The sequence below is a fragment of the Pinus tabuliformis genome, chromosome 4_1, assembly GCF_031772625.1.
Source record: "Pinus tabuliformis cultivar Carrire ecotype Pingquan chromosome 4_1, CPIR1, whole genome shotgun sequence".
NCBI classification, from domain to species: domain Eukaryota; kingdom Viridiplantae; phylum Streptophyta; class Pinopsida; order Pinales; family Pinaceae; genus Pinus; species Pinus tabuliformis.
In genome coordinates, this window is record NC_142303.1 from 176,270,729 (window position 1) to 176,286,132 (window position 15,404).

At 37.2% G+C, this 15,404-nt stretch overlaps 1 protein-coding gene across 2 annotated transcripts in view; it reads left to right on the forward strand.

Moving 5' to 3' along the window:
* LOC149174761 (protein TPR1-like) overlaps positions 1 to 15,404 on the forward strand; it is an 88,897-nt gene that overhangs the window by 37,345 nt on the left and 36,148 nt on the right. For both annotated transcript variants that reach the window (XM_089419408.1, XM_089419407.1), the window contains exons 13-15: positions 8,902 to 8,997; positions 9,088 to 9,183; positions 9,318 to 9,445. In XM_089419408.1, coding sequence (XP_089275534.1) covers positions 8,902 to 8,997; positions 9,088 to 9,183; positions 9,318 to 9,445 — 320 coding nt within the window. The remainder of the gene's footprint in view (positions 1 to 8,901; positions 8,998 to 9,087; positions 9,184 to 9,317; positions 9,446 to 15,404) is intronic.

The window sequence follows — 15,404 nt, forward strand, 5'->3', positions numbered from 1 at the left end:
TCAAACACCTCATACTCCATATGAGGACATTTCTCATATTGACATTTATTAGTGAGTGAAACATTTCATGCATATTCTTAATGAAAGAGATCTTCCTTATTCTTGACCATGCTATCAGAGCACTTACTCATGCTCATTAACATAAATAATGACGTGACTTAACTGAAAACATAGATGCATGCATACCTCATCTTAGTTCTTTCCTTGATCATCTTCGCTTCCTTTGACAACTTCCTAGATTGAGATTATCTCAATCTCCTTTTCTTTTGCTACATCTTTCTCTGTCGACCTATCATCCTTCCTTGAATTCCCATAAGTGGAATTCGCGTCAAGACATCTGCCTTTTATGAAGTCATGAATCTTCTATTGAAGATTCCACCAGAAGATCCTTGTGATCCTCATCTTGCAAATGTTCTTTTCTGCTGATGATAGTGGCCTTCTAAGATGTTTCTTCTTGATCATGATCATTCCCTTATGCATTGATGAGGTTATCCAATGGCTATATCCTTCCTAAATGAATATCTTTATCTGAGCTACTTCTACATAATGCTCCTATATTCCTGAAGATGCCATTCTCATAAATCATGGATTCTATCGTACTGCGACATGTTCCTATGATACCCAAAAATTTAAAGAAGACTTATGTGAAGAAGTTGATCTTAATCATACTAGAGATCTGGAGGGTCCTCCTTTTGCTTTTTATCTTCTTCTTTCACTTGGGTAATGTGGGCTTCTTCTCGTTTTCTCTTATTGTTATCCTTCTTGAACTTAGGACAATCCCTCTTATAGTGCCCATATTCTTGACAGCCAAAGCATTGGACTTTGGACATATCTCTTTTACCCTTTCTCAGTGGACCAAACTTGCCAAATATCCCTTTTCTCTTGGCCATAGCAGCAAATTCCTACTCCTTTGATCCCACATCATCTTTGGCTTTGAGTCTAGTCTCCTCGAGTTTGCATAGAGACCAAAGTTCATTCAACGGGGTGGCTTTCTTCTTGGCATCTATACTTGATGCGAAGTTGCTCCATTCCTCAGGTAATGCATTGAACACCATAGTAGTCATTTCTTTGTCTGACATAACTTCTCCTAGTTCTTGCAGCCAGTCTCTCATCTCAGAGACCTTCATGAGGTAGGAAGCTAATTCCTGTTCCATGTGGAGAAGAATTCATTAAAAGGCTGAGTTAGCTTAGTTCTGACCTCCAGGGGACTTGCTAACAGGTGCCAACATTCTTGTGCAAAAGCACATTCCAAGAAAAGATGCTGTATACTTTCTTCACTTACCTGACATATAGCACAACGAGAAGGGTATGGATATCCTTTTTTATTAAGATTGTCAGCTGTTAGTATTTTACCTTTGAGGAGAGTCCATATGAAAACTTTGACTTTTGGCAGACTTTCAATTTTCCACATATTCCTCCAATAGTCCCAATCTTGATTTGCTTGTTGTGATTGTATAGTAGTATAACCAGATTTTATTGAATAGTCTCCATGAGTCTTTAATGTCATGACTCAGGGGAGTTGCTCCTTTGAGAAGAGTTAATAAGGTCTTCCATTGAGTTTCGAGGCGTTGGTGAAGGTTATTTATCCTCCAATCAGTCCACTTCCCATCTATCCAATGAGAGATATCTTCGAGTGTGTTGATTCCTTTTTCTTTCATCCACCCTCTTAAGGCATGAATATTTTCTTGGTAGGTTATGGGAGGGCTTCCCATAATACTGTCCTCCCAAATTTTTATGCTTTTTCCATTCCTAGGGGTCTTGGAGGAATTTTCTTTAATGAGGGGGAGGGTTTTTTTAATCAAACTCCAAATCTGAGAGCAAGTCCTTATTGGGAAGCCTTTTTCAAGTAGGAGTGTTCTGTTATGGTTCATATATTTTGCTTCCAATATTTTCTTCCACCAGCTGTTCTCTCCAGTGATGAACCTCCATGTTATTTTTGCTCTAAGTGCCAAGTTCAGAATCCCTGGGAGTCTTATAGCCAGTCCTCCTTTCTCATATGGTTGTGTTACTTGATCCCATTTCACTAGACTAAACTTTTTTGTTTCAACTTTGCCTCCTTGCCATAGGAACCCCTTGATTACTAGCTCTATTTGTTTATGAATGCTTGCTGGAGCTAAAATTGCTGCAAACTGATATATTGGTAGAGTTGTGAGCAAAGACTTGATTAAAATCACTCTTCCCGCCAAGTTAAGCCAATTCATGCCCCAATTTTGAACATTTTTTTTCATTTTCTCTATGTATTTGTTCCAAAGCTCTGCCTTCAAGTTTTCTTTGGATATTGGGAGACTGAGGTAATGAAAATGACTCCATTTTTCTTGAAAATGAATTTCCAGAATTTGAGATATTTTTTGTAGAGAGCGAAGTGAGGTATTCCACCCATAAATTCTGCATTTTTTGTTATTTAGAAGACCTCCCGAGGCTTCCATAAAGCTATTTAGCACTTTTTTAATCCTTCTTTCTATAATGTAGGAGGCCCCTCCCATCACTAGAGTGTCGTCTGCGAAAAGTGAATGATTGATACCTTTTACTTCTGGGGAGATTGTGAGACCAGTTAGAGACTGATCTCGTCTACATTTCTCAAGATTTCGGCTCAATGAATAAGCCATGATGATATATAGAAAAGGTGAGAGGGGACAACCTTGTCTAAGTCCCCTTGAGCTTTGGAAAAAATCACTTGGTCTTCCATTGATCAAGGGAGCTATCCAAGGACCAATTATACATGCTTTTATTATATCAATTACCTTTTTAGAGAATCCAAATTTCTGAAGGACATTGGAGAGGAAGGTGAGGTTGACCCTGTCGAAATCATTTGCCATATCCAGCTTTACTATCATTCCTTTTTCCTTCTTCAGAAGACTAGTGTGCAATGCTTCTTGAACTATTAGGATGTTATCAAGTATTTGTCAACTTGGAACAAATCCTCCTTGATTTTCTGAGATTATATCTGGGAGTATTGCTTTTATTCTGTTAGCCATTATCTTTGTAATGATTTTATAAGAAGTTTTACACGAAGGTATAGGCCTCAATCTGCTGAATGTAGATGCACTTGTCTCTTTTGGTACAAGAGCAAGAAATGAGGAATTTGTGAATCCTCCTACCTTATTTTTCCCAAAAGCATTTCTTATCATTCTAATCAGATCTTTTTTTAATGATATTCCAATTATTTCGATAGAATGATATAGGAAATCCATCTGGGCCTGGGGCCTTATCCGGATGGAGATCCCACACAACTGAGAAAATTTCCTTTTCTTCTACTTCTTTGGTGAGTTTGTTGTTTTCTTCTTCGCTGATTTTTTTGGGAATGTGTTTTATAAAATCTTCATAATTGGAATTTGCTGCTGTGGCTGTTAGCAGCAGATTTTTATAATAGTTGTATGCCTCCTTTATTTCCTCTTGTCCTCTGACTTTTTTGCCTTCATTATCCTTTATACTGTCTATTTGATTTTGTATTCTCCTTATCCTAGCAGTATTATGAAAGAATGCTGTGTTTTTGTCACCTGCTTTAAGCCAGCGACTTCGAGATTTTAATCTTTACTCCTCTTCTTCAGTTCTGTTTTGTCTGTACATTTCCCAATATGCTTGCTTTTCTTGCCATTAACTTTCCTTTGTCTCTTCTTGTTATTCTTTTTCGTTTTGTATTCTTTCTATTTTTTTTTATTATTTCTATCTTCATTTTTTGGGTTTCTCTTTGACTGTTCTTTGCCCATTGTTTCAGCTCTTTTCTCAGAGCTTTTATTTTTGATTCCCAAACATAGCATGGTGAGCCTATTATCTGTTTTGTCCACACATCTGCTGAGCCTATTATCTGTTTTGTCCACACATCTGCTATGATATTTTTTGCTTCCTCACTCTCATTCCATATAGAGCTATATCTAAAAGGAGTTGGACCTAGATTCCCCAACTTCCCTAGAGTTATCACCACCGGTTTATGATCTGAGGCTATATTGTGGATGATCCTTGATTTTATATCGCTGAAGATGGTGACTATTTTGTCTTGAATTAAAATTCTGTCCAACCTTTCCTTTATATTTTTTTTCCCAATTCTTTTGTTGCTCCATGTATACTTCCCATTGATTGGAGGCATGTCCATTAGATTACATGTATCCATAATTGTTTCTACAATTTCCCTTGAAGGATCAGCATGATATTTCCCCCCAAACTTCTCCTCTGCATTTAGAACAAGATTGAAGTCTCCTCCTATTATTATGCTGCTGTTTTGAACCTGAGAGAGATAATTTTTTAAAGTATTCCAACATACTTCCTTGTCTTTGTAATGGTTTGGGGCATAAACATTAATGATGCAATATAGCTCTTTTGTCATTTTGTTTTTCATGTTTGTTTTTATCCAATGCTGCTCTTTCATTTGCTGAACCATCTCCCATTTCTCTGTTTTCCATAAAGTACATATTCCTCCCGAAGCTCCAACTGCTGGTATTGATGTTCCTTCATAACTTCTTATTTTTTGAGTCATTTTCTCTATTTCCTTTTCGCTTATTTTTGTCTCCTGGACCATGAGAATATCAGGTTTTTCCAATGCAATTAAATCTTTCATTGCATTATGTTTTAGAACACTTCCCATTCCTCTGCAATTCCAAGAGACTATATTCATTATCACTTTGGATTGTGGGTAGAGGGACCTTTCCCTCTTGTAAGATGAAAACTTTTTTCTTTGATCTTTTCTAAGGGAGGGGGGAGGGATGAGGGGAGGAGGGAAGATTTGTGTCCTCAAGAGGACCGAAAGTGTTTGAAACCAAGAGAGCAGAGGAGAGGGTAGGGGGGATAGTCACAAGCCTTAGAGGAGGTGGAAGATGGGGGGAGAGGGAATTGGGATAGAGGGAGAAGAAGAGGGATTTTGAAGAGGAAGATTAGAAGGGAGATGGGAGGAAGGAGAGGGTTGGATGGAGGATTTATTAGCTGTCTTTTTCTTCTTAACTTGCTCCCATTTTGGGTCCTGAGTTTCTATTTCTTCCATTTCTTGTTTTTTAGAGCATCTATTAGTGAAATGACCGTATTCGTGACATACCTTGCATTTGAATGGAATTTGTTTGTAGTCGAACTGTTGAATGGGCACCCAACTGTCTACTTTGATCTTGACTGTTTCTGGTAGCCCTTTCCTCGGGTTGACTTCCACACATATTCTTGCGCATGCATGCATATTTTCCTTTGGCTCACTTTTGTCAATATATTTTCTAACTGCATTTCCTATTGCCTTAGCTGATCCATCTCCCCAACAATGAAGTGGGAGATGGGGAAGCTACACTGCATTCGGCACATCCAACATTGGGTCAAAGTCTGGAGTCCACCGGTTTAGATAAAGGCCCCTTGTGCCCATGAAGTATGGGCCATTTCTAAAGATAAGATTTTTGTCATCTTTTGTTTCAAAATGAAATGTATAGTATCATCTACCATAGAACCTTATTGAGATTTTCCCATTGATGGAGGAGGCCCAGTTTCTTTCTACCCACTTAAGAACATAGCGGGGAGATGGCCAAAGGCTAATGAACTGTCCAACTAGTCCTCGCTCAGAGAGAGAAAGAGCAGCATAGCGAGGAAGGGAAGGAGGAAGAATTATTTCAGGTATTTCATCTATTTTCTTCACGAACTTAGAGATAGAAGACCTAGGTCATGAGGGATACAAGGAGGAGAGCAAAGAGGCAAAAGCTTCTGCGTTTTCTTCCTGTTGTGCAGAAGGTTTAGAGGAGGAGACTGGGACCGGGTCGCCATCTAGAGGAGGCTCTGGAGGGACCATCGCGAGCACAGATGCTAGGATGAGCGCGTTGGGAGCAAGAGGCCCCAGTTTCCAAGGGGAAGGGCGCGCATAGATTCAAAACAGTTGCAGAGCAGAAATCTCTGCTCTAATCCTCCGACCCAACATGGGTTGACCAAATATTTACAAATGTGATTTTACTGAAAAAGCTTTCTTGAGGAAATATGAATCACAGAAGCCTGAATTGAAAGATATATATAGCTGGAAATCATGAACATTGAAGAACATAAATGGTTGAAAGTCAAATTTGCAATTTTCACTAGTATTGGATGGATTAAAATGAGTGTAGCAAACATCTTGATTTTATCGTGAAAAAATCGCGATTCCTTGGCCTAGCTGACGTTTGCCGTATTTACCGATATTTTGGTGGTATCTTAATTTTGTCGATGTTTGCATATTTTTATTGATATTTTCTTTACTTTTACGATTTTTTGATTTTCCGAACCCTTGTCGATTTTATCCCGATGTTGATGTTTGCAACATTGATTAAAACATCATTAGTATGTATAAAGGTGAAGTTCTTGTACATAACATAGCCCTATCCCAAAGCTAGTATAACCCACTAGCTCTTCAAAACCCTATCTAGGTAAAAATAAGTAAACCCTAGCTTTAACCAGGGAGATTCAACAAGCATGTATTAGATAAGCATGTCCTCCAAGGTGAGACACATCGTCTTCTCTTCACCAAATACAACCTAGGAATTCATCTTAAAACGTTAATTTCCAAATCTTGAAGGGATAAAAATCCCAACCTTAGTCATCAAGATGTTCCAAACAAGCTCAAGAAACCCTAGAAACTCCAAAAGAAAGAGAGTTCAAGTAAAATAGAAGATCCAAAAGACAGCAAGGAGAAGTGTTGCGCTCATCTTGATCACATCTCTAATACAAGTGATAAGCATGATGAATGAGTGAAGGACTTTCTCCTTCTTCTATATATATGAGAGGTAAACAAGGTGAATAATGCATATGTGGGCCAATGCCCTTACAAGCAACCTACAATATCACATGTGGGCTCACACGTGGAGCAATATAGTCCAGGGGTACACATGTCAAGCTCCAAGGTGATGTTGTTCACATGCAATGCTCCAAATGCAAGTGCTCTCACAAGTTGTGTTCGGTGCTCCTCCTACAAGCCTCCAAAGGCTTCATCAATCCTACTAAACCATGCCCTCCACTCGCCCTCCATTAACATTGTTGCAATCCAATTGTCTCCATATAGGAATTCAAGCTACCTTGTGTTTTCTAGGGCTTGATGCCCTTCTTTCAAATGCAAAATTCTTCTCCTCCTAAGTAGGGGGTTCTCGAATCGGTCAACCATCTCCATGTGGCCATCATGATGCGACCCAAGCTGTTAGGAGAACTCCAATGCCTTGGGGAAGAATATCAAGCAAGCACTCAATTGAGGTCTAGCAACCAAGGAGCTAGCCATCTCCAATGTGCAATTTCATCAGACCAAGAGAGGGCTGAGCATACACCATGTGCCCCGAATGTCATGAACCACTCATAACAATGGTATAAACACTTTCAGAGTAGCCCAAAAGCTAATATCTCTTGTATTCACTTTTATTTTGTTTGTTGGTGTAGGAGTCACAATCTTTTGGCTAGCGTCAGAAGCTGTGATGGTTTCTTGCCAAAGACAGGGTGGAAACAAAGGTGGTCACAATCCCAGATCAGATTGGCTTTGATTCCAAGGTTATGAATTATATGTTCGATCACTTTAAAAATTTCCAATTTAGATAGGATCAAACAGAGAAACCATAAGGATCAGTTATATGCAAAGATGGTGACTGATGTATTTGATACAGGCAAAGGTCAATATAAATATTGATTGAAGTTTGAACAGTTAGGTCACATTTGAAGGAAATTGACCTTTAGGAGGAGGTACCTTTAATTAACTAATTTTAATTTTGTAATGATATTCATCACATATTAAAACCAAACTTGTGCAATAACTTGAAGTGCAGTAGAAGGATGAAAATAAATCATTAATATGGTGGTTCGGGATTCTGATATTGACCTGATTTTTCAGATAAACGTGACATTTTAAAACCAGGTAATGAAGCAGATTCTTGTAGAATTACTCTAAATATTTACTAAAATTTGTGAATACTTATTTTTATTGGAAATTTAAAAGAATGACGTTAAGGGAAGTGTATGCAAGTACATTTTCTTCATATGGATTGGCAAAATAGCAGTTGGACAGGGTTGGGAAGATACTGTGTATCTGGATTGTTGTTCTGTTTTGCACCTTCTAATTATTGTGTCTTGTGTGTGAGAATAGCATGACAGGGTGGAAAGACACCTTCTGAGGAATAGTAGAAACTATTGACCCTAGATTAGCATAGAGGAATATGATATGCTTGGCTCCCTTTGCCTTCATAAGTGGTTGATATGTTGCATCTTTCTCTGTCCACTGGCTGCGTATGGCCAGTAATGGAGATACCTGTTGTTGGTTCACAACACTATTATTAGCGTTCAGCTTCTACTCTTTTTTCAGTTAGTTTCAGTTTAAACTATAGGCTTAGACTAAAAAGTGAAATGGAGATGCCTTAAGCACTACATTTATTCATACTTATGGTAACTCCCTTTCTCATTGACTAGTAGCAATAGCAGGAAGATATGTATAAATTTTCTTTCCTTCTTTTTGTATCACTAATTTACTTTCCTAAGACTATCAAGTATTTACTTATCATCCTATGTAGTTATCAAGTATTTACTTATCACCTTATGTAGTTACAATGTCTCTGCCAAAATTTCCATGTGATACAAAATCTTATGTGGAATGAAATTATGTCAGTGAAACTGACCACCTTTATTTGAAAATTGAAAATAAACCCTGGATCAACACATCCTTTCGTTCTGTTGCACTTGCTTTTATTAGTGTCTTTCTATCATATGGTATTCTCTACGAAAGAATTATGTGAGAAGCAGCTTCTATGATAGTTTTTTGATGAGTGATCTGGTTTCAATACTGAAATATAATCAGTGCTTCACACTCGATTCACAGGTTTGCAGGATTTATGGCATTGCTTTTGTCTGTGTGTGACTCAAATAATTTCTGTTTCATATTGAGGAGTTTTTGTTGGTCTCTGGAGAAATAGAATCATTGATTTTAATGTTCAACTGTACCTGCAGATTGATGCACATGTTGGTGGAGTGAATGACTTAGCATTTTCTCATCCAAATAAGCAACCTTGCGTTGTAACTTGCGGAGATGATAAGATGATTAAGGTCATTCCCTAACATAATCATATTATGTTTGCCTCATGTTTCTTAATTCTTCATGCCCATGCTATTTATTGACGTAGAAAATGGTGGCAGGTCTGGGATGCTGTAAGTGGTCGCAAGATTTATAACTTTGAGGGCCATGAGGCACCTGTCTATTCTGTTTGTCCTCATCACAAGGAAAATATCCAGGTACAATATAAATATTCTGCTATTAATTATTATTATGATATATTAATATGACAAATTTTACTGCATTAGTGACACTCTGATTTGTTTTGTATTATAAAATTGGTGCATCTGGTATAACCATGTTGTTTTTGCAGTTTATATTTTCGACTGCCGTTGATGGAAAAATTAAAGCTTGGTTGTATGATCATTTGGGATCGAGAGTAGATTATGATGCTCCTGGCCATTCCTGTACAACGATGATGTATAGTGCTGATGGGACAAGGTAAATTATGAAATGTACTACAAGAATAATTTGTCATTGAAAAACATGTTGCCAAAGTGGTTTGAGCTGTCTCTTTCAAAAAACGGCATCCAACTATGCACTGTGTACTGATTTGAGGAACATTTTATGGATTCTATTTGTTAAGCTAAATGCTGAGAATTCAAGCTAAGATGCATTACTTGAAAGAAAATAGGATATTATGCTAATTAATAGTCACTACTATAAACGCGATGATGATTTGAAAATGTCAGACTTCCTTCGACATCATCATTAAAGTATATTGGAAATCATGATATAAAATATACTGTGCAATGGTTTATTCATTGCTGCTCGATATATAACTTTCTTCACTCAGAATATTTCATTTTTATGTATCTGGATCTGTTACCAATCTTTTTAGCACAACTACCAAGGTCCTAGCGGTCTTGCTAGATGAGCACATACAGGGTATGGGCCCACTGTCACCTCGGTCCATGCCTCCCTTATTTAGGCCCAACACTTCGTAAATAGTCAAGCAATTATCAAAACCATATAAAGATTAGTGACACCAGATGTAGGCTGGATAGCCAGAGGGCAAAACACCACTCTAGAGGAAAAACCGGTCAACAACTCTTCCTTCAATAGTTTCACGAGACAATCCAAGACTTCTTGACCTAGACACAAACTTCCTCCAATCACTAGGTCAACCCTTTCCTTCTTCTGCAAATGACAACCTTCCAGCACTATCTTCGACCTAGAATAGCAGTAGCACTTCAATGTAGCAAAACTTTCAACCTACCAACTTCGATCTTGATGTAGCAGCTTCAACCCAGTAACTTCAACTTTGATGTAACACTTCAACCTACAAGCAACACTTCGACCTAGGAGCAACTCTTCGACCTTAAAGCAACACTTTGACTTAGAAGCAGCAACATAATTTTGGCTTTGATGCAGTACTTCGATATAGTTGCAGTATGTTGGAAAAAGTAACTATGTTGGGTCTTCAATAATGTGCTTGAGTCATCATGTAATGTACTTGTCAAAAGAATAAAGAAAATAATTTTATTATAATTATTGTGACTTATTAAAGTATGGGTTTCATGCTTGGTCACCATGTTTTAGGTCAAAGTCCCCATTGAGGACTTCTAGGATTTATTTCGAGTTTATAGAATTAAGGTACATTTAAAGAGGCCCTTCTTGGGCTTTTGAATCATATAAAAAGGTTTAGTATTGAGTCAAATATGAATTATGGAACCTCCACACCATGTCGGCCTAAGGGAAGATCAAGTCAGCCTAAGACCCTATTCGACCCCACAAGAAGCCTATAAAAGGAAGGACATCGAATTCATTTGAAGCATCACTACTCATCAGGTTTGAATTCTCTCTACTGGGAAGAAGTGCGAAGTGGGTAGCTGGGAAAGTCTTTTGCCGGGAAGTCAAAGTGAATGCGAGTTTGGGTGAATCTTAAGGAGTCAAGGAAAATCGAAATTTTGGTGGTGGTCTCTCTCTGTTTCGTGCTTTGTGTTGACCACTACGTGTCAATGACCTATAGCAGTACACCCCATTTTTTTTGCAAAAGGGATAGCGCCTGTTCGATGTGTTCGTGCCATCCAGCTATCATCATCAGCTTAAGGATCATGTTATAATGTAAACCCATTTTGCATGTATATGATGTAAATAATATCAACAAAACTGTGTCATATATGTAATTGCCTAGGTAAACCTACTTTTGTGGTGATGATCTACACTTTGGGAGGTTTTTTGTCTCACCGATCCATTCTCGAATGGTCGGCAGAGTTTTCCTTCAGCGTCACCCCAAAGTCGGATTGGATTTTGTCATCGGGATTTTAGGGGAGTTCTAGTGTTCTAGGTCGAGTCTATGTAAAAGTGATTTGGGAATAATCTTAACTATTTGGTTAGGTTATTTTATTACAAATTGCTTGGTCTACTAGATTATATTTGTGTCGCAGAATTGGGTAGTCTATCAGGGTCTTTTGCAAATGGGTTTTCCCCCTTGAGATGTAAAGAATGTGAAAATCATGATGTAAAGTGTCTTGAGGGTTGGAAAAATAATTTATCCCCTCATAGGTTAATTAATTAAAAATTTCTGGCCAAAACTAATTAAAATCCTAAGCGAAAAATTTAATTAATTCTAGGTCTTAGGTAAATTTAAATTCTCTGAAGGCAAAATTCGTCGGTCTTTAAAAATTAAATTTTAAGAGGTTTCGGGACTAAGGTAAATTGATTGTTTTGCTAAATTTTAAGCCTTTGGTCCCTGGGGTTAAGTCAAAGTCAAATTTTGAGGAAATTAATTCAAAAATTTAATTTTTGAATTAATTAAAATACATTTAATTGAAAAATTCAAATTTCCTCAAGAATTTGAAATTTTGACAGATGAGATTAAAATAAATTTTTATCATCATCAATGGTCGAGATTGCTTTGACGAGGATCACTTGAACTAGCCATTGGAGGATTTATCTTTAAATAGGAGGTCATTTGTCAGTGAGCTGATCCGACCTTTGAGTCGTGTGCTAAAGCATAAAGCTCTCGTGTAATCTTTTTTTTTTGAATAATAAAGGAAGACTTTGGGGTTAATTTTCATCAGTGTTACTCTTCATGGAAATACTGTAAGATGTGTCGTTTTTCATGCGTAATTTTTTTTTAGCCATTGATTATAGCTTCTGAAGAGCGATTTGAGTACAGGTATCTTGTTTAGTCACTGGGGTTTGAGTGATAATTTAAATTTTGAATGTAATAGCAGATATCTCTATTTATCTGAATTTTATTATCATTTTCTTGCTTTATTTTGATGGCTGAATTTACTTTTGCAGGAAAGTCTTGATATTTAGATCATCGGACGTTCGGGGAAGTTTTCAGTTGGACCAACGAACTCCCAATCCGTGTTTTCTGAAGAGACCAGCTTAATTTGATCCCGAGCTTATCATAAGATATTTTTATGGGTGATGCATGAAGGGTTTTGAGCTCAACATCTCCTTTAAACTTTAATTTTTGTTTGTTTGTTTATTTGTTTGTGCTAAATTGATAGATCTGGCTGTTGAGAGCTTCAGATTATCGGATCTGGGAGCGGAGTTGGACTCATACTCCCTAGATTTGATAGATCTGCCATTCATGTACATAGATCTGTAATTGTTTTTGGTTTTTTGACTTGGGTTTCTGGGGTTTTATTTATTTTTTTGTATATCTGGGTCCTGGGTATTTTTGTTTTCAGGTACAGGTTGCAGATTTGAAGGTGAAATTTGGTCTGAAGCAAGATCTAGGCCCTCGAGGGTAAGATCTGGCCTCAAGAACCATTTTTGCAGGGGCATTAATTTTGCAGTCCAAGGATTTTAAAAAATCTTTTAATTTGGAGAAATTTTTTAAGGGTTTTCGTTGACAAATCTGAAGCAATTAGATTCGACATTTTAATTAAAATTTTTGGAAAATTTTTAAAGGGTTTCTGGGCCACCTGTCTGCTGCCTGGGTTTTCAGTTTCTCTGCTGCCTGAGGTCGTTTTTTCTAACAAAAAAATTTCGAATTTGTTCATGCTATCTACATCTTGGGGTTTTCTGGAAATTTCAGATCTCTCATTCATTTGCCCAAACCCTCCTCTTTGCTGCTCGATTTTGCAGCCTCCTCTTGCGATTTGCATCTCTCTGCCTGCATCTGCCTGCTCCATCCACGTGTTGCCTCAAATATGCAAACGGCAACATCCTTCAAACCTCCACGATGCCCATCGATCATCCGTCCAACGCTTCTCGAAACTTGTGTATTGTCTCATTGCTATCCTTTCCAAATCCGTATGTCCCTGCTCATTCTCTCCTCCATGCATTTACATTGTCAAACCTTGCAATCCCACGTCCATCCTTCAATCCGTCCTCCTCATTGCTGTGTGCCCTCTTCCTTAACCTACGTTCTCCTTTATTGTTGCTCCTTGCTACCAGGACCTGCGTCAAAGATCTCCCAACCTCCATCGCTGCCTTCATCCGCTGCTTCTTCATCAATCCAAAACTGCTAACCCTTCTCGCAGCTCCCTTTTGCTCCGCCTCCATCACCTGCACACACGCTAAGCAAAACACCTTTCGATTTCCTTTTTTTTTTATTTTCCTCTGTTTAGTATGAGTTTGGTTTAGTTTGATTTTTTATACAATTTGATTTTTTTTTTTAATTATTTGGTTGCTCTTTGTTTTGTTTATGTTTCATTTTTATTTGTTTTGATTTCATTTAGGTTAGTTTCTTTTACATGGTTTGATTTGTTTTTTTTATGAGATTTCATTTTTTGATTTTATTTGTTTTGATTTTTCTTTATTTAAAAGAAATTTGAAAAAAAAAGATTTTAATTCTTTGACTTTGACTCTTTTTATATTTTCGAATTTCATTTTGATTTGGATTTTGTTTTTTTTTTGTTTTTTATCGTAAATAAAAAAATATAAATCCAAAACCCTAAAAACCTAAAAAAGAAAAAGAAAGAAAGGGGCTTCATTTTTATATTTTGTGTAACTAGAAAATAAATGGAAATAAATTTTCACATTTAAAGATATAAAATTTTTTATGTGGCCTTTGGCCCATTAAAAAATTTAAAAGACATTATTAAATTATTTTGATTTGTTTTGGTCATATTCAAAAGAAAGATCTTGATTAATCATTTACCACATTAAGTGAATTATAATAGATTGCATATCTCTGTTTCCTAAGCTGAGTATTTTTGAACATCTGTTGACATTGATATTAAATTGCAAAGAAGTTTTTGTTCTCTTTGAGCTATAATTGTATTAGAAAGATTTGAAATAAGCTTGTGTTTTAATTGTAATATTTTTAGGAGTTTATTTTTTAAATCTTCATCCATAAGACGAGCATTCCATTTGGGTAATTGAGAGCTTCTGCGACACAAATGTTTCTGATCCTCAAGTCTAAGTTCATCCCACCATCTAGTGCACTTGCATATAAGTTAACTTTGCATAGATAAAATTTACTTCCAAGCATAAGCTTGGTCAATAGAGAGATAATTATCCATCAATTTTTGCTTGAGAAGCCTTTTTTTAATAGTACTTAAAACGGTGACCTTGCAGTCGTCAGAGCCACAACTCTCTGCAGCGTCGGAGGCACCGAGTATGTTAGAATTTTAGGAGAGGTATCGTTAATCACACCTTAGTGTGCTTCTCGTTATCTTCTCTCTGCCAACTACTACGAAATCAGGCTCAACACAGAAAGGATTGAAGGATTCACATTTAAATAGGCATTTAACTAAAATTAACCAAGATTCTTGCATCTCACATTAGTTTTAGGATCTGCATTTGATATAAGATAGTCATTCATCTAAGCAACAATTGCTAATCGATTACTTGGTCTTAATTGCCCTAGCAAGATCATTGACTCCATAAGGCACTGGTATCAATCGTATAAAATCTAATCAAATCCTAAGTATTGCTAAATCTTAATCAAGTACTTGATCCCCTCACTGTGTCTCCCGAATTGGTTGGTTCCCAACTAGTTCTTTTTCACTCCATTTTTTCCGTAGTGTTTACCCCCCTTAGCCTGCTGTAGGGAGACAACTTAAACGGAGAGATTGGGGATCAGGGTGACAACCCCCGATCTGTGCTGTTGTCGTGGTGCCTAGATATTCTGTGTGACAACACTCTGGATTGGGAGATCGAAGTCTTCCAAGTTGGACTGTTGCCGAAAGCTGTTAACTACTGCAAGTTGCTGCATAGTCGAAGTTGCTGGGAAGAGGTCAATCTTTTGGAGGCTGACTTGCTGTGGAGGGAAGGTCTGGTCTTGGTCTAGGTTGAAGAGTCCCAAAGAATACTATTGAAAGTAAGAATTACTTTGACTGGGTTTTCCCCTTGAGGGGGGTTTTGCCCTGGTATGTGCCTACATCTTGTGTCCATTGTTTTATGTGCTGCTGCTTTTGGTAATCGCTTGATAAACTAAAGAAAGAAGATATCAATAACCATAATAATAAGAAACATCAAAGTGATTATC